The following is a 24,029-nucleotide window of genomic DNA, read 5'->3' on the forward strand; positions in this document are numbered from 1 at the left end:
GAACATAAATAGACACACTGACCAATGGAATAGAATTGGGAGCCTAGAAATAAACCCCCAAACATATGGACATCTAACCTTTGACAAAAGTACCCAGACTACTAAATGGGGATAGGCGAGTTGCTTCAACAAATGGTGTTGGAAAAATTGGGTTGGAATATGCAGAAGGATGAAACCAACACAAACAAACAAAAAGTAAATTCCAGATGGACCAAGGACTTGGGTGATAGACCAGAAACTATCAAATACTTAGAGAAAAATATTGGCAGAGCTCTTTGCTATCTAAATTTTAAAGATATCTTCAATTATACAAATCCAATTACAAAGAAGACTAAAATAAAAATAAATCAATGGGACTACATCAAACTAAAAAGCTTCTGCACAGGGAGTCAGCTGGTAGCACAGAGGGTTAAGCGCACTTGGCACAAAGCACAAGGACCTGGCATAAGGATCCCGGTTAGAGCCCCAGTTCCCACATGCAGGGGAGTCGCTTCACAAGCAGTGAAGCAGGTCTGCAAGTGTCTATTTTTCTCTCCCCCTCTCTGTCTTCCTCTCTTCTCTCCATTTCTCTCTGTCCTATCCAACAACGACAACATCAATAACAACAATAATAACTACAACAATAAAACAACAAGGGCAACAAAAGGGAATAAATAAATATTAAAAAAAAAAACTTCTGCATAGAAAAAGAAACCACCATTCACAAACAAAGAGACCTTTTACAGAATGGGAGAAAATCTTTATATGCCATACATCATACCAGAGGCTAAGAACCAGAATATATATAAAGAGCTCACCAGGGGTTTGGGAGGTAGTGCAGCAGGTTAAGCCCACATGGCGCAAATCGCAAGGAGCCGCAAAAGGATATCATTTGGAGCCCCCAGCTCTCCACCTGCAGGGGGGGTCACTTCATAGGCAGTGAAGTAGGTCTGCAGGTGTCTTTCTTTTTCCCTCTCTATCTCCCCTCCTCACTCGATTTCTCTCTGTTCTATCCAGCAACAACAACAGTAATGACAACAATAATAATGACAACAAGAAAGGTAACAACAATGGCAACAAAATGGAAAAAATGGCCTCCAGGAGCTTTGGATTCATAGTGCAGACACTGAGCCCCAGGAATAACCCTAGAGGGGGGAAAAAAAAAACTCACCAAACTCAGCAACAACAACAAAAGAAAGGAAAAAATGGGGAGAGGATTTTAACAGAAGATTCACCAAAGAAGAGATCCAAAAGACCAACAGACCTATGAAAAAATGCTCCAAGTCACTGATTGTCAGTGAAATGCAAATAAATACAACAATGAGATACTCCTGTGAGAATGTCATACATGAGAAAAAGTTGCAGCAACAAATGCTGGAGAGGTTGTGGGGACAAAGGAACCCTCCTGCACTGCTGGTAGGAATGTAAATTGACCCAATCCATGTGGAGAGAAGTCTGGAAAACTTTCAGAAGGCTAGAAGTTGAGCTTGCAACTATGACCCTATGACCCTGCAACTCCTCTACTGTGGATATATCCTAAGCAGTCAAGCACACCCATCCAAAAAGATTTAGGTATACCTGCATTCATAGCAGCACAATTTGTAATAGCCAAAACCTAGAAGCAACCCAGGTGTCCAACAACAGATGAGTAGCTGAGCAAGTTGTGGTATACATACACAATGGAATACCACTCAGCTATTAAAAATGGTGATTTTACCTTCTTCACCCCATCTTGGAAGAAGTGTGAAGGAATCATGTTAAGTCAGATAAGTCAGAAACAGAAGGATGAATATGGGATGATCTCACTCATAGGCAGAGGTTGAAAAACAAGATCAGAAGGGAAAACACTAAGCAGAATTTGGACTGGAGTTGGTGTATTGCACCAAAGTAAAAGACTCTAGGGTGGGTGGGGGAGGGTTCAGGTCCTGGACTATGATGGCAAAGAAGGACCTAGTGGGGGTTCTATTGATATGTGGAAAACTGAGAAATGTTATGCATGTACAAATTATTGTATTTTACTGTCAACTATAAATAATTAATCCCTCAATAAAGAATTTTTTTTTTAATTGTGATTTCACTTTCTTCACCTCATCTTGGATAAAGCTTGAAGGAATCGTGTTAAGTGAGATAAGTCAGAAACAGAAGGATAAATATGGGATGATTTCACTCATAGGCAAAAGTTGAAGAACAAGATCAAAAGGGAAAATGCAAAACAGAACTTGGACTGGAGTTGGTGTTTTGCACCAAAGTAAAAGTCTCTGGGATGGGGAGTGGGGGAGGGGAGGGTTCAGGTCTTGGAACATGATGGTAGAGGAGGACCTAGTGGGAGTTGTATTGTTATGTGGAAATTTTATGCATGTATAAATTATTGTAGTTTACTGTCAACTATAAGACATTAATCCCCCAATAAAGAAATTAAAAAGAAAAAAAAGGGAAAGCTCTAAGCAGAACTTGAACTAGAGTTGGTGCATTGCCCCAAAGCAAAAGACTCTGGGGTGGGGGGGAGTGTTCAGGTTCTGGAACATGATGATAGAGGAGAACCTTGTAGGGGCTGAGTTGCTATGTAGAAAACTGAAAAATGTTACACGTGTACCAACTATTGTATTTTACTGTTGACTTTAAAGCATTAGTCCCCCAATAAAGAAATTTTAAAAAGAATAATTTAAATTTTTTGAGACTAGAGTCAATTGGTCTAGATTCAAATCCTAGTCAGTCATGTTCTGCTTTCAGCAATTCGATTAAATTTATTTTCTTACTTAATACATATAAGTTACTTAGAAGCCATAATACTTGACTACTCTTCTAGATTTTGTATACACATTTTCCAGTGAAAATTTCAATTCATATGGATTTAACTGCTATACAGCACAACTCAGAGTTATTTTTTTTATTTTCAAATTGCTATCCAGAAGTCTCAGAAAAGTTTAAATGAGATAATTATTTTCTGCTGATTAAAAATGTGACTTTTATCCCTAACTACTTTCTTAACTGGTTTATATGTTTGTGTCTTCCTATTTTGTTGCATTTTCTTATATTTCTTGTACTTTTCCCATTATATTAACACTACTTCTTTGTATAATAACTAATTAATTTTTAAAAGAAGAGATATGTCCCTGTCCTGAGTAGAGTGGCATCTAACTGGTGGTGTCCATCTCATATCAGCTGGGGGAAAAAAAAATCAATCCCTTATTTATCCCACTTAGGCTTTTGGCCTGTGTCTGGTTCATGCCAAAAATTTATGGGTTGGGTGGGGGAGGAGAGGGAAAACGGGAGAAGAAAATAGAAATTACTAAGAATGGTTTTAGAGTAATATAAGAATAAATCCTAATTTTTTTCTTTTTTTTTCTTTTTTTAATTTCTTTATTGGGAGATTAGTGTTTTACATTCAACAGTAAATACAATAGTTTGTACATGCATAGCATTTCTTAGTTTTCCACATAACAATACAACCCCCATTAGATCCTGTGTCATCCTTTTTGGACCTGTAGTCTCCCCGCCACCCACCCCAGAGTCTTTTACTTTGATGTAATACGCCAGTTCCAATTCAGGTTCTACTTGTGTTTTTTCTTTTGATATTGTTTTTCAGCTTCTGCCTGTGAGTGAGATGATCCCATATTCAACCCTAATTTTTTTTTTTAAAAGTGGAAATGAGTATATATTTATGAAAGGAAAAGGAGAAATTGAGAAATAAAGTAATTAATTATCTTTATCTTACACAAGACTTTCTAGTGAGTTGAAAATTAATGACTGTTATTCAGCACATTCTGTGAGGCTTATAGGCACTTGCTAGAAAACAGGGCAGTGACAGTTTGGAAAAGGAAGATCACAGGCCCAGTTTCCTTATGAACAGAAAGTAAACTCCATAAAGAAAACAAACTGAGCTAAATAACATTTAAATGATAATATGCAATTATCACATTAAAACACTGGAGAAATGCAAGATGGCTTAAAGTCAGAAACTTTGAAAATGTAATTCAATACATTAAAATAACAAATAATAAAATAATGCTATAGGGGCCAGGTGGTGGTGCACCAGGTTGAAGGAACATGTTGTAGTACACAAGGACCTGGGTTCAAGCCCCCAGTCCCTATCTGCAAGGGAAAGGCTTCATGAGTGGTGAAGCAGGGTTGCAATCTCTCCCTCTCTATCTCCCCCTTCCCTCATGATTTCTGACTGTCCCTGTCCAATAAATAAAGAAAATTAAAAATTAAAATATAAATAAAATAAAATAATGGTATAATCTCAACATATATAGAAAAATAAATAAAACTAAATTAGTAGCCCAGAGGGTGGCATGACAGTAATGAATAGGATTTTCAATCATGAGGTCCCAAGTTCATATGCAAGCACCACATATGCCAGAGTGATGCTCTAATTCTCTCTCATATTATAAAGAAATTTTTCAAAAAGAAAAGGAATAACAATGTCTAAATGAAAATCATTAAAATTTTTCTTGGTATATCAAGAATGAAAGAGAACTTTCTAAACCTAATAAAAAATGTTTACAAGAATCCTAAAACACACAATATCCTAAAAGATGAAAATTAAGAAGTTTTCATTCTATATTAACATATCAGCAAAGAACAGACAATATTATCATTTCTCTGCAACAATGTGTGCAGGTCCTTGCCTGTACAGTATGGCATTAAAAATTGCATAAAGGTTAAAGAATAAATCAAAAATGCATTATTTGCAGACGGATTTGCACATGGGTTGCTAAAATGAACATATCAACAATTCAATGTACTGGACTAATACAGATTTTCAAGAGCTATATTTTCAAGACCTTTATAAGGCTATATATATAGCCTTGTAAAACAACATTATTTCAATTAAAGGAAAAAAATTTTTGATAAGTGGAAGAAATTAACAAGGCAGCCTTGTTACCAGTACTAAACAATTTCTCAATGTCAGCAACAAAAGAAATCACTGAAAGACACTGATACCATTTATAACTTTATTTTTAAAACTCATGCCTTATAGAAAAGGAAAATAAAAATTCGGGCTGGAGAGACAGCACAATGATCATACAAAAAGACTTCCATGCCTGAGGCACCAAAGGTCCCAGGTCGAGTCCCCAAGGACACCATAAACCAGAGTTGAGCCGTGCTCTGGTAAATAAATAAACCTTTTAAAAGTAATAATCCAAGCCTTTATGAATAAATATCATCAGAAAGCTACAGGAAAATATAGAAAGTTTAGTGAAAAGACATTAATAAGACCTAGAGAGATGAGACATAACAAGGTCAAGATTATGGGAATGGAAAGGGTGAAGATTTAACCACTACTTGGCTTTAAGGTGGGTGTGGGTGGGAGGTGCTCAGATTTCTACCACCTTTTGGGTTTGGAACATACTGCACCATTGAGAGGCCAGTCACAAAGTGAATGCCTTCACTTTGCCCTCCTTCCCTCTCTTCTCCTCTAAGCTAATCCTGATCAAACCAGCTGCCCTTGGTCAATTACCCACCTGTCCTTCTGCCAGCATGAAGTCTGTACTTCTCCAGCTACTGGTGTTGATTTGCCCAGCACCACACCTAGTGCCTGCAAACCCCGCACAACATTTCCTGAGTAGGTGTTGGGTCTGGGCTCAGGGGAGGGAAGCAGAATCTGAAGAACTAAGAAAATCTGAGAACTGACAACCAAGATATTCCTTGTTAAAAAAAAAAAAAAAATATATATATATATATATATAGTATTGTATTCAAATGTCCCAAACTCATGATCAGTTTTGAATCTCTGTTGCTTGCTGAGTGATCTTGAGCAAAATGTTTGGGCTCAGATATTATCTCTTTTTAATAGACATAATGATTTTGAAATAGTTTGTAAGAGAAACTAAGATAAGGCATACAAACAGAACACTTATTAATCCATGATAATTACTCGGTAAGTATTTCCTACTAATGTCAATAGCCTCAGCATCCAGCTTATTCTTGCTGTCCATGGTTCCTTTGGATCAATTAATTAGTCAAGTATTAAAAAAGAGGAGAGGGGGGCTGGGCGGTAGCGCAGCGGGTTTAGCACACGTGGCTCAAAGGTCAAGGATCCTGGTTAGAGCCCCTGGCTCCCCTCCTGCAGAGGGCTTGCTTCACAAGCGGTGAAACAAGTGTGCTGGTGTCTGCCCCTCTCTGTCTTCCCCTCCTCTCTGGATTTCTCTCTGTCCTCTCCGACAACAACCGACAAACAATAATAATAACAACAATGATAAACAACAAAGGCAACAAAAGGGAAAAAATAGCCTCCAGGAGCAGTGGATTCAGGAGACCCAGCAATAACTCTGGAGGCACAAAACAAAACAAAACAAAACAAAACAAAACAAAACAAAACAAAACAAAACAAAAAAGGAGAATCTCCAGCCTATTGAGAGTTCTCCAGACTGCTCTCCACAGGGGTTGGACCAATTTACATTCCCACCAGCAGTGCAGGAGGGTTCCTTTGTCCACAACCTCTTCAGCATTTGTTGTTGCTATCATTTCTGATGTATGATATTCTCACAGGAGTGAAGTCGTATCTCATTGTTGTCTTTAATTTACATTTCTTTGACAATCAGTGACTTGGAGCATTTTTCATGTTTGTTAGCCATTTGAATCTCTTCTTTGATGAATATTCTTTTCATATCATCTCCCCCCTTTTGGATGGGTTGGGGTTTTTTTGTTTTGTTTTGTTTTCTGTTTTTGTTTTGTTGTTGAGTTTAGTGAGCTCTTTATATATTTTGGCTATTATCCTTTACACATATACCAACAGCTGTATTTACTGTAAACCATGAATCCCCCCCTAATAATTTTTTTTTTATTTTAAAAGAGAGGAAAGTTAAGTTGGTAGAACTCAAACTGGAATCTACTTAATCTTTGCCTTGGAAGGCATTTGAAGAGGGAAGGAAAAGAAGTCTTGCATTTTATTTCAAATATTAAAATTCTAAAGGTACTTGCACCATTAGTGATACTTAGCATCAACAGATACAAGGTTTCTTATGAGTCAACACTGCCTAGTGTAATGTAGCAAAATTGATCTTGACCAGTACCAAATGGGAAATGAACTATTACTCATCATGCCTGCCCTTTTCTGTGACAGGAGTATCTTCAGACCATTGAGACCTCAGGAGAGAGATATATATGGTCTTTCATGTGTCTAGGGAGGCAAGGTCCTATTTTAGGGGTCTCCCAGTCGTGCATGACACAATTTGAAAACTGAGAAAACTGCAAGAAATTGGGTTATCTGTGGTAGTTACGAAGGAGTCAAGAACTAAAATTTGAAGAGATAGTGTACTGAACCAAAATAAAGGACTCTGGAGTGGGAAGAGAGTTCAGGTCCTAGAACATGGTGGAGGAGGGCCTAGCTTGAGGATTTGAATGTTAAGTGGAAAACTCAGAAATCTTACACATGTACCCAGTATAGTATTTTACTGTTGACTGTAACCCATTAGTCCCCCAATAAAGGGAAAAATGTAAATAATAATTAAATAGATAAATTTGAAGAGATGCAAAGGCTTTCTGAAAGATGGGCAAATGTTATTAATGATAACTGGCATCTGATATCCAAAAGAGAAGGCAAAGATGGTATGGTCAACCTCTCTGAGATTCCTCAATCATGGACACCTTTCCCACCCTGTTCTCTTAAGTCTCAAGATCTCCAAAATGGAATAATTCCTTGCACTTACCCACTGAGCTATGGAATGAGTGAGGAATCCAAGATGAGAGGTACTATTCTCTGCCAGATATGAAAATCTTGGGACTTGGGGCCTGTAGTAGTGTAGCTGGAAGGGTAGACATGTTACAATGTGAAAGGACTGGGGCTCAAGCCCCTGGTCCCCACCTGGAGAGGGAAAATAGTGGTGAAGCAAGTGTCTCTCTCGATCTCCCTTTCCATTTCCTCTTTCCCTATCAAATTCTCTCTGTCTCTATCCAATAAATAAATAAGCCAGGCTGTGGTATACCTAGTTAAGCACACACATTAATTAATAAATATTTTTTTAAAGCTTGGGTCTTCTGTCACTCCACTTTCTTTTCTTTTTTTAATTTTTATTTATAAAATAGAAACACTGACAAGACCATAGGATAAGAGGGGTACAACTCCACATAATTCCCACCACCAGAATTCCATATCCCATCCCCTCCCCTGATAGCTTTCCTATTCTTTAACCCTCTAGGAGTATGGACCCAGGGTCATTATGGGGTGCAGAAGGTGGAAGGTCTGGCTTCTGTAATTTCTTCCCCGCTGAACATGGGCATTGACAGATTAATCCATACTCCCAGCCTGTCTCTCTCTTTCCCTAGTGAGGCAGGGCTCTGGGGAAGCAGGGCTCCAGGACACACTGGTGGGGTCGTCTGCCCAGGGAAGTAAGGTTGGCATCATGGTAGCATCTGGAACCTGGTGGCTGAAAAAAGAGTTAACACATAAAGCCAAACAAATTGTTGACTAATCATGAACCTAAAGGCTGGAATATTGCTGATGAAGATTCAGGGTCTCCATTTTGAAGATAGCTAGTAGGCCTGTTTTAGTTAAATTCCAAAGGGCCCATGACTATACTAGTTTTTTTCCTGAGCCTGACCTCTGATATGCAGCTGGACCCAAGTTATTGTCTGGGAAGATGATATCATGGCTGGAAAAGGGCTAGAAAGCTAGATCAGAGTAGCTCCCAAATATGGGGAAGGTGTATAAATACGGTTGACTGTAAAAACCATCGATTTGATCTGGGGCCCATATTTGGCATAGGAGACTATGTAACCTCTACATCCCTGTAGGTCTGAGCTCACATTCTGTGGTCATGAGTAGGAACATTCCAAGCTGCCCCAATTTCAGGACCCATCTTCCTCAGGTGGAGCATAGGGTATATCATCCAGCTTCCCTTTGGAGTATAGAACATTCTCTACCATTGTTGATCCACATTGAGGGCAGGGTCCTGTGAGGGCCCACAAAGGGGTCTATTATGTTGTTCCTGGAGAGAGGGATCTATTTGAGGTCTAGGCCCATCATGTCTATGTGGGAATCTCAGGACTCCCCGACTAGGGCCCCAGATGATGGACACCTCACTTTCAATACCATTGGCTATTACAAATATGGCCCCTAGAGAAATAACTCACCTGGATGATGTACTGCTAGGCCATGTGCACAACCCAGGTTCAAGCCCAACCCCCACCACATTGAAGGAAACTTAAGCATTTTCTTCTCTCTCTCTCTCTCTTTTTCTCTCTCTGTCTCATGTCTATCTAAAATAATTAATTAATTAAAACAATTATAGCCCCAGCTTCACTCTTTTCATATCAGCATGAGATCCTACAGACCTTTTTCTAATTGCAAATATCTAATGATACATTAACAGAAGTTTATAAAATACCACACACATGACATATTCCTCTTAAGATTGGATGTGTTGCAGGTACATATATTAGGGCATTACTGAACTTGGACAAAAGAGTTATTGGGGTTCATTCTTAATGCCTTATAATTCAGAAACAGAGAGATCCTGATCATCTTGTGAAGGAGATGCTAATCTTCTACCTCATGCTGAAGTACACATCTTTCTCCCTGTGAAAACAGCCATTCTTATAATTCACCTAGGATTCGAGCTTTAGTACTGAAGCTAGTATTTCAATGTGCTGTGAGGGCATCAACCTTTCCAGAAACCTTCTGTGCCACTCATTCTTTCTATTCACAAATGGGTTAGCCAATTTCTAGGTTGACCCTAGAATTAATTATAAGTGAGAAACTTATATAACTTACTTTGAGAGTACGGCATGAGTAATGAAACTACTAATATACCTTTTTCTTTTTTAAAAAAAACACTTTTTTAAAAAAATATTTATTTTATTAATTTATTCCCTTTTGTTGCCCTTGTTGTTTTATTGTTGTAGTTATTATTGTTGTTGTCATTGTTGGATAGGACAGAGAGAAATGGAGAGAGGAGGGGAAGACAGAGAGGAGGAGAGAAAGACAGACACCTGCAGACCTGCTTCACCGCCTGTGAAGCGACTCCCCTGCAGGTGGGGAGCCGGGGTTCGAACTAGGATCCTTATGCCGGTCCTTGTGCTTTGCGCCACCTGCGCTTAACCCGCTGTGCTACAGCCCGACTCCCTAATATACCTTTTTCAGGCTCACCATATACATCATCCATTCCCATGAACTGTACCCAAACAGGGTTTATAGATTTTTAGCACTTGATTTGCATAGACAGAATGAACAATGAGTATTGAACTCTATTGAACTTTGTCTACAAGCAAATATCTAAGCCTTGGGTTCTTCTTGCTTACAAGTTTGCAAGAAGATTTTAGTTTTGGCTTCTTGTGACTAGATGAGGAAAGACAGGGTGGTTAATTCCCTGACAATTCCTTGGACTTTTGGAGTCTTTAATGTTACTGACATGGTGTTTTAGTCCTTACTTTTTCCTGTTCTGTATTCCAGGACATATACTGGAACCTCCACCATGCAGATCAGCACCTGAAGACTGTTCTCAATTCTGCACATTGCAGAAAGATTGCCCAAAAGGACTTCAATGTTGCTCCTCCTTCTGTGGGATAATCTGTTCATTAAACCAAAATTAAAATGACAGAACACAAAAGTCTGCTCATGCTTGGTCCCAACCCTAAAAAAAAAATCTGTTGGTGGGATCTCAGTTATAGAGTCTTACCAGCCATTACTATGATTCTATTTTTCTTTTTTGTTCTTCTCATTTTTATTAGTGGTTTGCAAAACTACAAAATAACAGGGGTATAATTCCACACCATTCCCATCACTAGAATTCTGTGTCCTCATTCCCTTCAATGGAAACTGTAATGGTTCTCCCAAGGTCACACATGTGGGATGACTATTATTTCAATGTATAAAATATATACATTGCTGGGAGTCGGGCAGTAGCACAGTGGGTTAAGTGCACGTGGTATAAAGGGCAAGGACTGGCATAAGGATCCTGGTTCAAGCCCCCTGCCTTCCCACCAGCAGGGGAGTCGCTTCACAGATGGTGAAGCAGGTCTGCAGGATTTTTTTTAAATGTTTTTTTCTAAGATTTTATTTTTTATTTATTTTCCCTTTTGTTGCCTTTGTTGGCTCTTTCTCTTTCCCTCTGTCTTCCCTTCTACTCCCCATTTCTCTCTGTCCTATCCAACAACAATGACATCAATAACAACAACAATAAAAACCAACAAAGGCAACAAAAGGGAAAATAAATAAAAAATAAAATCTTAGAAAAAAACATTTTAAAAAAATCCCCCAAAAAGAAAATATTTATTTTTTAAAGATTTAATTTAAAGAAAAACAATAAGGTAATTTTTTTAAATTTCTTTCTTCCTCTTCCCTGTAAATCTCTATCTTTCAAAACTCTATGTGGAAAACAAAAAGGTACATATCTCACTTTGTCACTGGGTTTGTCACTATATATTCTCTGAAGTTCTGATCAGGGTTAACATTCCCCCTGTGTTACCCAGGAATACTTGTTCTCTTCTCTAGCCTCTCCAGGGATCTAATATTCCCACAAGGTCAGCCTCCTATGATCTGGATTTCTGTCCCACCATCACCACCACCAATATTTTCTTTGCATTCCCTGGGGCAGGATGTAATTCAGGACAAGTTCTGCAACAGGGGAAGCAAGGTGATGGCCCAAGGGGATCAGATCTAGTCTGAACCATTGCTGGGGAACAGGCTTTTCAAGCCTCAGGCAGGTCCTGACAGCACCTCCAGCAAGGAGTCAACCTGAACCTTTCATGGAGCCTGTGTGTGTGTGTGTGTGTGTGTGTGTGTGTGTGTGTGTGTGTGTGTGTACCCTTATCTCTGAAACTATTAGTCTCCTCATGTGAAAAAAAAAAAATGAAGAGGACATCTATACCCCAGGGCTTGTGCCAACTACTGAGGCCTTATGCAATGAAAAAACTTGGCCAGAGCAAACATTCTTCAAAAGAACCCAAGTCCTCATGCATAGCAAAGCACTGACTCTCTGGGGTGAGCCACCTCTTGACCACCAAGATGTGTAATTATTGAAACTGAGATTTTGGGGGATCCAGCAAGTTAAAGGAAAATCTTTTGACTTCCTCTTTATCAAAAATAGATAGCATTCCTTATTTTTGTCACTAATCTGAAAGGAGTGGGTTTTAATCTCTTAAAAACTTACTTTTTGGCATCAGCAGATAGCTTTACCATATGTGACCCATATTAGGGCCTGGTCCCCACCACATTGGAGGGAACTTTCATGCCATGATCTCTCTTTCACCCTCTCTCTGCCACTCTGTCTCTATTTGAAAATATTTTAACCCTATCTGAACCCTCTCCCTTCTCTTCAACTACATAAAGGCACTGAAAGGAGGAGGACTTGCCCCCAGAACCTCAACACTTAAATGTCAATCCCCTCTTTGAGATCTTAATTACATCAAGAAGCCCAGAGCTTCGTGAGGAGGTATGCAAAAAAGTCAATTGGGGGTCACTTATTACACCTGCAACCTTGTCAGCTATTACACCTGCAACCTTGTCAGCAGCACAACTAACAGCAGCCACGTCAAAAAAAAAAAAGCCCACCAAATTCCCCTTTAAAATCCTCCCCAACCCCAAATGTGAAACTTGACCAAGTAACTTGAGGTAGTGGGGAACTACATGCACACCTGTTAAGAAAAACAACAACAAAAAAAAAAAATCCTCCCCATTACCTTCCAATCTGGGAGACAGCAATTTCAGAATGTGCAATCACCTAGTCCCCCAGAAGGGACCTCCAAATTAAATCACTTCCTTTATGAAAGTTCCTTGAATTGATTTCAGCGAGTTTTCTGAAATCTCTTGTCATTTTTTTTCTTTTTAAAAATTTTTTTTTTTTTTATTGGATAGAGACAGCTAAAAATTGAGAGGAAGGAAGGAAGAACTGAAGAGAGAGAGAGCCCTGCAGCCCTGCTTCACCACTTATGATGTATGTGATTAACCAGCTGTGCCACCACCTGGTCCCCGCTTCACCACTCGTGAAGCTTTCCCCCTGCAGGTGGAGACTGGGGGCTCAAACCTGGGTCCTTGTGCATGGTAACATGTGTGCTCACTCAGGTATACCACCAACCAGCCTCTCTCTGTCATTTTTTCTACATCTGTGGCTGTCTAGTCATTTGGGGTTTCTGTCATTGCTGTTTATTTCTCAGTTTCCTCATGTAGTGTGTGTGTGTGTGTGTGTGTGTGTGTGTGTGTGTGTGTGTGCGCGCGCGCGCTTGCAGGAGGTACTGTGGCTGAGGTATTTGATTTGCCTGTTTGTAGATCTTCGTGCAGAAGGGGAGATTTTATCCTGAGTCACCAAGCTGGTTCTATGACCTTGATATCAACATAGGGTCTCTCTCCCTGCTGCTGTTCCAGCCTCTGTGAGACAATAGCAATGGAGACTTGAGAAGTCACAGTTGTAAATTAGTGAGTTTTTAGGTGATTTTTTTTCCTTTTTAACAGTCTTTTTGTTGCTAAAGCTCAGGCCTTGAAGTGGTGTGTCTCAGCTACCAATCTAATTTGTTGCCTACCATCTCTGAACACCATTTTTTTATTATATTTAATTAAAAAATTTTTTTTTATCTATTTAAAAAGGAGACATTAACAAAACCGTAGGATAAGAGAGGTACAACTCCACACGATTCCCACCACCAGAACTCTGTATTCCATCCTCTCCCCTGATAGCTTTCCTATTCTTTATCGCTCTGGGAGTATGGACCCAAGGTCATTGTGGGATGCAGAAGGTGGAAGGTCTGGCTTCTGTAATTGCTTCTTCCCTGCTGAACATGGGAGTTGACTGGTAGACCCATACTCCCAGTCTGCCTCTCTCTTTCCCTAGTAGGGTAGTCCTCTGGTGAAGCGAAGCTCCAGGACACATTGGCACCATTTTTAAAAAAAACAATTAGCAACAAGACCATAGGATAAGAGGGGTACAGTTCTATACAATTCCCCCCACCAGAGTTCTGCATCACATCCCCTCCATTGGAAGCTTTCCTGTTCTTTATCCCTCTGGGAGTATGGACCCAGGATCATTATGGGGTGCAGAAGGTGAAAGGTCTGGCTTCTGTAATTGCTTCTCCACTGCACATGGCCATTGGCTGGTCGATCACAGCCTGTCTCTAGCTTTCCCTAGTGGGGCAGGGCTCTGGGGAGGTGGGGTTCCAGGACACATTGGTAAGGTCATCTGCCCAGAGAAGTCAGGTTGGTGTCACAGTGGCATCTGCAATTGGTGGCTGAAAATCATTAAGATATAAAGCAGAACAAATTATTTAATAATCAGGAACCTAAAGATCAGGATATAGCAGATGAAGATTTGGGATCTCTGTTTTGGAAAAAGCTAGTAGGTCTATTTTAAGTATATTCCAAAGGGCCCATGACTTTACTAAGTTTTGCCTGAGCCTGACAGCTAACATGCAGGTGGGCTAAAGGTATTGTCTGGGGAGATGGTGTCAGAGTTGGAAACAGGACTAGAAAGCTGGATCAGGGAAGAGAGTAGCTCCCAAATATGGGAAAAGTGAGCACCAGTTTTTAGTCCTGGAAATCACTCACCCCCTTTCCATCCACAAGCCACAAGTATTTGTACTCACCTGTGGCTTAGGTGATCATTTTCTTTTATTCTTTCTTTTTAAAACCATAGTTTCTCTCTCCAGTCCCACCACCACTGTGCTGTGGGACACCAGGCGCAAGCAGCCCATCAAACTGGCCAGGGTCACCAAGGTGCTGGGCCAGGCCGGCTTGCCCGGACAGTGCACTCAGGTCCGTGTGGAGTTCATGGCCGACACCAGCCGCTCCATCATCCGCAGTGTCAAGAGCCCCATGCGTGAGGACGACGTGCTCAAGCTCCTGGAGTCCGAGCGAGAGGCCCGCAGGCTACGCTAGCCCCTCCTGGCTTCCAGGTCCAGATGTCTGCTCCACCACCTGCCCTCGCCAGGATGACCTGCCACTGTCAATAAACCATTTGTATTTATCCCGGGTACCTTTCTGTCTGATTTGGGAATCAGCTACTCCTGTGAAACCTACAGTGTGCAAGGACCCAGGTTCAAGCCCCTGGGTCCCTCTTGTCTCAAATAAAAATGTCTTTTAAAAATTGGGGGAAAAAATCGTTTCTTTAACTTGAACCTGAAGTGGTGAGCCTCACTGCCAAACTCCCAGTCTGGCACCAGCCATCCCTGAAAATGGCTTTTTAGCCCCAGGAATTTCTCCCTCACCCTCTTTCTGTCCAGGAGCTACATGTGTCAATACTCACTTGTGGCTCGGTGAGTTTTTGAAGAGATCCTTGGCTGTATTTTGTTGAGTTTTTAGATGATTTTTGTTGCTTTTTCTAGTTGATCAGAGAGAGAAAAACACGGCTACTGTTTGTTGCTCCATAGTCAAGCCTCTGGAAGTTCTAAAAACCTCAATAATAATAAGTTTGAAAGGTTCTCGGGGACCAACAGATGTTTAGTCTAAGTTTTTTTTTATTTTTATAGAAAAAATGCAGTTTTTATTAAACCACAAAATGTAATTTTATGATTTATATGCAGGTGGAGAACCTTAGCCAATTCCAGGACCAACACATGTCAGGGTTGAAAGAAAATAACTCCAGTCACCATATAGTTAGTCTGAAGAAACTGGAGAGACAGTGAGAGCAGGAGCTCTTCCATTGAGAGTCCCCATTTCGTTTTCTTTGGGACATGCTTACCAAGAAGGGAGACAGTGGAAATTCCCCTAGAAAAGTAAAGAACATGCTGGTCTATCACTCAAAGGAATGCCCAGGGCCATCTGGGCAGCCACAGATAACTCATGTGAACTTGCAAGAGTGATGATGCAAAGTAAGTGTTTATGTGACCATTTGAATTTGAAAGTTCCCATTCAACTTTACCTGCTCATTGTGCTTCTTTAAAAAAAATTATTAATAAAAAGGAAACATCGACTAAACCATAGGATAAGAGTAGGATAATTCTACACAATTCCCACCACCAGAACTCTGTATTCCATCGCCTCCCCTGATAGTTTTCCTATTCTTTAACTCTCTGGGAGTATGGACCCAAGGTCATTGTGGGATGCAGAAGGTGGAAGGTCTGGCTTCTGTAATTGCTTCCCCGCTGAACCTGGGCATTGACAGGTCAATCCATATTCCCAGCCTGTCTCTCTCTTTCCCTAGTGGGGAAGGGCTCTGGGGAAGCAGACCTCCAAGACACATTGGTGAGGTTTTCTGTCCAGGGAAGTCTGGTCGACATCATGCTAGCATCTGGAACCTGGTGGCCGAAAAGAAAGCTAACATACAAAGCAAAACAAATTACTGACCAATCATGGACCTAAAGGCTGGAATAGTGCAGATGAAGAGTTGGGGGGTCCTTCGTTTTATAGATAGCTAGTAGACATGTTTTAGTTATATTCCAAAGGGCCTGAGGCTATACTTTTTTTTTTTCTATTCCCTGAGCCTGAAATATGATATGCAGGTGGATCCAAGTTATTGTCTGGAGAGATGATGTCATGGCTATAAAAAGGACCAGAAAGCTGGATCAGGGAAGAGAGAGTAGCTCTCTAATATGGGAAAGGGGTATAAATATTGTTGACTGTAAACCCCATCGATTTGATCTGATCTGGGGCCCATATTCAGCGTAGGAGCCTATGTGACCTCTGCATCCTCTAGATCTGAGAAAAAATAACAAAAAGGAAAACTAAAAGCAGTATTTGACTAAATTTGTAATAGGGCACCAAAGTAAAAAACCTGGGTTGAGGGTGAGGGTGGATGTTTGTATTCATGGGGCGGGGGAGGTAAGGGGAATGGGATGGGACACAGTCTTTTGGTGGTGAGAATGATGTTTATGTATACTCCTATTAATTTGTAGTCATATAATTAATAAGAAAGGGGGTAAATTTGATTGAATGTCTCCAACTTTGCAAAGCACAGACTGAGTCTTTTTAATTCATAGGGTGAGTCTTTGATATGTTGACTCTCTTAAAAGCTTAGACCAGGGAGAATAGAAGCAACCAGTGGCACAGCTATATACAAATAATGTCAAAGATTCGACTTCCGGAGGCGGAGCTACGAGCAGCAGATCGCTTTCTCTCCTCTCCTCTCCCAGATCAACTAGGAATACCAAAGGAGACCACCCCGGAGCGAAACAAGACAGGACTAGAATGACCACAGGAACCCAGTAAATCACCGGTGAGTACAAACACGTGTGGCTGGTGACAGAGAGGAGAGAGGGGCCTAAGGAGAGATTAAGTGACTGCTAACAGTTCAGCAGTTTATTAGTTGAGACACCACCTCCAGTCTGCTCCACCAACAAGGGGACAGCTGAAGGGAGGAGAGGACTCCCCAGAGACTCACCAACTGCAACTCTGAGTCTCCATTGTTACTACCCTCAGAATCTGGAGCAGTGACAGGAAGGGACACCAGGGGACAGAGATCTAACCAGGAAACTCAGAAGACCTATACCACGGTGGCATAGCTGAGGGGCTGTGAAAATCTCTTTGCATAACCACTGGATTATCTCTGCCACACCCTGCTTTATCTCTTGGTCAGGAGTCAGTGATTAAGCTAAGAAGCCTATTGATAGTTTAAAAGCCCTCAGGCTCCCATAGTCTACAGGGAAGAAAAAAAAAAAAGAAAGAGGCTTTTAAACCACTGAGCTCCAACTCAGGGATTGAAATAACTGTTAACTTCCACCACTGTGAACCCTTTAATTAACTTACTTAGACACAAGTCAATACAGCCAATAGTGATCAATAATTTGAAAAGTACTGATAAAGGGAACTCATAACATATTATATAAAATGATTAAAACAACAAGGAAAAATATTGGAGAATCGAACCAGGACAAGAGTCCAGCTAAAAGTCCTTCAGGGGGTGAAGCACAAAATAACGAGTTCAACATCCAAACATTAGCTAAGGAAATAATAACAGGAGTGAGTAAAGAATTTGAAAAAATTGTAATCAGAAATGCAGGAACAACAAATGAGAATATATAATAAAATACTAATTATCTCATGGTTATTAGAGAACTGAGAGCTGAAATTGCTGAGCTAAAAATGCAACTAGCTGAGCAAGCTAAAACAGTATCAGAGCAGGGCAAGAAAATAGATGAACTCCAGAAAACAGTAGAGGGCAGAGAGAATAGAATCAATGAAGCTGAAGACAGAATTAGCAACATTGAGGATGAATTAGAGACAACTAAAAAAGAAGTAAGAGATCTCAAAAAGAGATGAAGAGATGCTGAAAACAACAACAGAGTCCTATGGGATGACTTCAAAAGAAACAATATATGCATTATTGGCATACCAGAGGAAGAAAGAGAAGGAGAGTAAGAAATCATTTTCCAGGCCATAGTAGCTGAAAAATTCCCTAGTCTAGACAAAATCAAAGATATAAAAATTCAAGAAGCCCAGAGGGTCCCAAACAGAATTAACCCAGACCTAAAGACACCAAGACATATCATACTTAGAATGGAAAGGAATAAGGATAAAGGAAGGATCCTGAAGGCTGCAAGAGAAAAACAAAGAGTCACCTACAAAGGAAAACCCATAAGATTAGCAGCAGACTTCTCCATACAAACACTACAGGCCAGAAGAGAATGGCAAGATATCTATCCAGTGCTCAATGAGAAAGGCTTTCAGCCAAGAATACTATATCCCGCTAGACTGTCATTCAGACTAGATGGAGGCAATTAGTTGCTTCTCAGACAAGCAACAGTTGAAGGAATCAAACATCACCAAGCCTGCCCTGAAAGAAGTTCTGAAAGGTCTCCTATAAACAACCAGACCACCACAAATAGGACATATATCAAAACACTCTAAAACTCTACAAGAATGGCGATAAAATATCTTCAATCTTTGATATCAATAAATGTCAATGGCCTGAATTCACCTATTAAAAGACACAGAGTAGGAAGATGGATCAGAAAACACAACCCAACAATATGCTGTCTACAGGAAACCCACCTAACTCAACAAGACAAACACAGACTTAAAGTGAAAGAATGGAAAACTATCATACAAGCCAATGGCCCACAAAAAAGGGCAGGAACAGCTATTTTCATATCTGAAATGATAGACTTGAAAATAGATAAGATTAAAAAAGATAGGAATGGGCACTACTTAATGCTCAGAGCATCAGTCAATCAAGAGGACTTAACAATTAGTAATATCTATGCACCCAATGAGAAGCCATCTAAATACATCAAACTTCTACTGAAAGAGCTACAGCAATATATTAACAGTAACACAATCATTGTAGGGGACTTCAACACCCCACTATCTCAACTTGACAGATCATCCAGGAAGAAAATCAGTAAAGACATAAGGGAGCTAAATGAAGAGATAAACTAGAACTATTGGACATTTTCAGAGTCATTCATCCCAAGAAACTCTAATACACATTTTATTCAAATCCACATGGGTCATTCTCAAGGATAGACCATATGTTAGGCCACAAAGACAGCATCAGCCAATTCAAGAGCATTGAAATTATCCCAAGCATCTTCTCAGGCCACAGTGGAATTAAATTAACACTTAACAATCAACAAAAGATTAGTAACAGTGCCAAAATGTGGAAGCTCAACAGTACACTTCTTAACAACTTCTGGGTCAAAGAGGAAATCAGGGAAGAAATCAAAATGTTTCAAGAGTTCAATGGAAATGAAGACACAAGCTATCAAAATATTTGGGACACAGCTAAAGAAGTCCTAAGAGGGAAGTTCATAGCTATACAAGCACACATTAAGAAACAAGAAAAAGCACAAATAAACAGCCTGATTGCACATCTTAAAGACCTAGAAGAAGAACAACAAAGGAACCCTAAAGCAACGAGAAGGACAGAAATCACTAAAGGTAGGGCAGAAATAAATAACATTGAGAATAGGAAAACCATACAAAAGATCAACGAAAGTAAATGTTGGTTCTTCGAAAGAGTAAACAAAATCGACAAACCTTTAGCCAGATTCACAAAACAAAAAAGGGAGAAGACACAAATAAATCGGATAGTAAATGAAAGAGGAGATATCACAACAGACACCGCAGAAATTCAACATATCATGCGAGGCTTCTATGAACAACTATATGCCACCAAGCTAGAGAACCTGGAAGAAATGGACGATTTCTTAGATACCTACCAACTTCCAAAACTAAGTAAAAAAGAAGTGGATAACATGAACAGGCCCATCACAGCTAATGAAATTGAAACAGTTATCAAAAATCTGCCCAAAAATAAAAGTCCTGGACCAGATGGTTTTACAAATGAATTCTACAAAACCTTCAAAAAGAACTAATACCTCTATTTTTAAAAGTCTTCCAGAAGATTGAAGACACTGGAATACTCCCTGCCAGCTTCTATGAAGCCAACATCACCCTGATACCAAAAGCAGACAGGGACACAACCAAAAAAGAAAACTACAGACCAATATCTCTGATGAACATAGATGCGAAAATATTGAACAAAATTCTAGCCAACCGGATACAGCAGTATATCAAAAAGATTGTTCATCATGACCAAGTGGGGTTTATCCCAGGCATGCAAGGTTGGTTTAATATACGTAAATCAATCAGTGTGATCCACCACATCAACAAAAGCAAGACCAAAAACCACATGGTCATATCAATAGATGCAGAGAAAGCCTTTGATAAAATACAACATCCCTTTATGATCAAAACACTACACAAAATGGGAATAGATGGAAAATTCCTGAAGATAGTGGAGTCTATATATAGCAAACCTGCAGCCAACATCATACTCAATGGTGAAAAACTGGAAGCATTTCCCCTCAGATCAGGTACTAGACAGGGCTGCCCACTATCACCATTACTATTCAACATAGTGTTGGAAGTTCTTGCCATAGCAATCAGGCAGGAGCAAGGAATTAAAGGGATACAGATTGGAAGAGAAGAAGTCAAACTCTCCTTATTTGCAGATGACATGATAGTATACATGGAAAATCCTAAGGAATCCAGCAAGAAGCTTTTGGAAATCATCAGACAATACAGTAAGGTGTCAGGCTACAAAATTAACATTCAAAAGTCAGTGGCATTCCTCTATGCAAACACTGAGTTAGAAGAAATTGAAATCCAGAAATCAATTCCTTTTACTATAGCAACAAAAACAATAAAATATCTAAGAGTAAACCTAACCAAAGAAGTGAAAGACTTGTATATTGAAAATTATGAGTCACTACTCAAAGAAATAGAAAAAATTAACATCATCAAAATGAATATATTACCCAGAGCCATCTACAATTTTAATGCTATCCCCATCAAGATCCCAACCACATTTTTTAGGAGAATAGAAAAAATGCTATGAATGTTTATCTGGAACCAGAAAAGACCTGAAATTACCAAAATAATCTTGAGAAAAAAGAACAGAACTGGAGGCATCACACTCCCAGATCTCAAACTGTATTATAGGGCCACTGTCATCAAAACTGCTTGGTACTGGAACATGAATAGACACACTGACCAGTGGAATAGAATTGAGAGCCCAGAAATGAGGCCCCCATACCTCTGGACATCTAATCTTTGACAAAGGGGCCCAGACGATTACATGGGGAAAGCAGAGTCTCTTCAACAAATGATGTTGGAAACAATGGGTTGAAACATGCAGAAGAATGAAACTGAACCACTGTATTTCACCAAATACAAAAGTAAATTCCAAGTGGATCAAGGACTTGGATGTTAGACCAGAAACTATCAAATACTTAGAGGAAAATATTGGCAGAACTCTTTTCTGCATAAATTTTAAAGACATTTTCAATGAAACGAATCCAATTACAAGGAAGACTAAGGCAAGTATAAACCTATGGGACTACATCAAATTAAAAAGCTTCTTCACAGCAAAAGAAACCACTACCCAAACCAAGAGGCCCCTCACAGAATGGGAGAAGATCTTTATGGCAATACATCAAATAAGAGGTTAATAACCAACATATATAAAGAGCTTGCCAGACTCAACAACAAGACAACAAATAACCCCATCCAAAAATGGGGGGAGGACTTGGACAGAATATTCACCACAGAAGAAAGGCCAAGAAACACATTTAAAAAATGCTCCAAGTCTCTGATTGTCAGAGAAATGCAAATCAAGACAACAATGAGATATCACTTCACTCCTGTGAGAAAAGGTAACAGCAGCAAATGCTGGAGAGGGTGTGGGGTCAAAGGAACCCTCCTGCACTGCTGGTGGGAATGTCAATTGGTCCAACCTCTGTGGCGAACTGTCTAGAGAACTCTCCAAAGGCTAGAAATGTTCCTACCCTATGACCCTGCAATTCCTCTCCTGGGGATATATCCTAAGGAACTCAACACATCCATCCAAAAAGATCTGTGTACACATATGTTCTTGGCAGCACAATTTGTAATAGCCAAAACCTGGAAGCAACCCAGGTGTCCAACAACAGATGAGTGGCTGAGCAAGTTGTGGTATATATACACAATGGAATACTACTCAGCTGTAAAAAATGGTGACTTCACCATTTTCAGCCGATCTTGGATGGACCTTGAAAAAAATCATGTTGAGTGAAATAAGTCAGAAACAGAAGGATGAATATGGGATGATCTCACTCTCAGGCAGAAGTTGAAAAACAAGATCAGAAAAGAAAACACAAGTAGAACCTGAAATGGAATTGGCATATTGCCCCGAAGTAAAAGACTCTGGGGTGGGTGGGTGGGGAGAATACAGGTCCATGAAGGACGATAAATGACATAGTGGGGGTTGTATTGTTAAATGGGAAACTGGGGAATGTTATGCATGTACAAACTATTGTATTTACTGTTGAATGTAAAACATTAATTACCCAATAAAGAAATAAATTTTTAAAAAATAATGTCAAAGGACATAAATTATGGTGATGTTGTATATGATACAGCAAATCCTAACAAAGGGATTTTTCAAAATAAACCCAATTGCCAAATAATGTGATTATAGCAATAACTATCTGTTGTCTTCTTAAACCCAAAGACAGAAGGAACCTCCCAGTTCCTCTATATAGCTTATATTTCCCCCAGTCCTGGAACCCAGTCCTGGAACCTGGGGCTCACTTTCCTGCATGCTCTCTCAATTCATACCAAATGATATAGCAACCACAGATCCCAGCCTAATCAACACAAGGAGTACCACCTCAGCATGCTTCACTTCAGACTGTGTCCAGAGACGTCAGATGTGGAATGTCAACCCTTCAGCCTCATTCATTACTCAGGTGAGAGTCATAGGATTCTCTAATTCCATCCAAGTTGGTTCACTTCCTAACAAAGTCCCAAAACCTAGATATAGACCAGGTCCCATGAGATGGGGCATACGTTCACATGTATCCATAAATTAGGGCAAAATATATACCTGAAAGCAAAAGTACACAATAGTCTGCAGTGAGACAGTATAAAGTACATAATGAAATACTGTCTACATAGACTTAGATACCCTCCTCACCTACTTTCTATTACAGTTCTCTCACTCACTCTCAAGATATCCTTATCAAAGCAAGGACTGCAAAAGCTGAATAAGGGCAAGAGACTGGTATACTTTAACGATGACTCTTCAGTCACTATCAGGCCACCCTATCAGCTGGGACCTTACTAGAGGAGTCCTGAGATTCCCAAATAGACATGATGGACCTAGACCTCAAATAAATCCCCCTCTCCATTGTTACTGGTCATTTCTATCAGGAACAGCACAATAGACTCCTTTGGGGGCCCCCATAGGACCTCACCCCCAACTTGGATCAACAATGGTAGGGAAAGTTCCGTCCTCCAAAGGGAGGCTGAACAACATACTCTATGCTACACCTGAGGAAGATAGGTCGATATTGGGGCAGCTTGGAATGTTCCTACTCATGACCACAGAATGTGAGCTCATTTTGCTTCTGTATACCTGCTTTGCTGAAATAAAGATTGGCGACAGAGATAGAGATTAGAGTGTACTGTTTAGATAAAGATTGGGGTGGAGGGAGTTGGGAGGTAGCGCAGTGGGTTAAGCGCACGTGGCAGGAAGCACAAGGACTGGTGGCAAAAGGATACTCGTTCGAGCCCCCGGATCCACACCTGCAGGGGAATCACTTCACAAGCAGTGAAGCAGGTCTGCAGGTGTCTATCTTTCTCTCCTCCTCTCTGTCTTCCCCTCATCTCTTCATTTCTCTCTGTCCTATCCAACAAC

At 40.1% G+C, this 24,029-nt stretch overlaps 3 protein-coding genes and 1 non-coding gene across 6 annotated transcripts in view; 3 read left to right on the top strand and 1 right to left on the bottom strand.

The window, feature by feature from the left end:
• WFDC3 (WAP four-disulfide core domain 3) overlaps positions 1-24,029 on the bottom strand; it is a 148,472-nt gene that overhangs the window by 3,109 nt on the left and 121,334 nt on the right. The window lies entirely within an intron of this gene.
• LOC132542942 (small nucleolar RNA SNORA48) lies at positions 3,088-3,221 on the top strand. The gene has a single exon (XR_009553914.1). It is a non-coding gene; the product is annotated as a small nucleolar RNA SNORA48 (small nucleolar RNA).
• WFDC13 (WAP four-disulfide core domain 13) lies at positions 5,464-10,515 on the top strand. The gene is made up of 2 exons (XM_007538537.1): positions 5,464-5,548; positions 10,376-10,515. The coding sequence occupies exons 1-2, from the start codon at positions 5,464-5,466 to the stop codon at positions 10,513-10,515; spliced, it is 225 nt and encodes a 74-aa protein (XP_007538599.1).
• Positions 12,970-14,789, top strand: LOC103127655 (small ribosomal subunit protein eS28-like). Its single transcript, XM_060204883.1, has 2 exons — positions 12,970-12,985; positions 14,547-14,789. The coding sequence occupies exons 1-2, from the start codon at positions 12,970-12,972 to the stop codon at positions 14,786-14,788; spliced, it is 258 nt and encodes an 85-aa protein (XP_060060866.1). The 3' UTR covers position 14,789.

Source organism: Erinaceus europaeus, chromosome 1 (genome assembly GCF_950295315.1).
Source record: "Erinaceus europaeus chromosome 1, mEriEur2.1, whole genome shotgun sequence".
Classification (NCBI taxonomy): Eukaryota; Metazoa; Chordata; class Mammalia; order Eulipotyphla; family Erinaceidae; genus Erinaceus; species Erinaceus europaeus.

Coding starts and splice junctions, on each gene's coding strand:
- WFDC13 (XM_007538537.1), top strand. CDS start 5,464: ATGAAGTCTGTACTTCTCCAGCTACTGGTGTTGATTTGCCCAGCACCA. Junction 5,549..10,375: donor CCCCGCACAACATTTCCTGA/GTAGGTGTTGGG, acceptor TCTGTATTCCAG/GACATATACTGGAACCTCCA.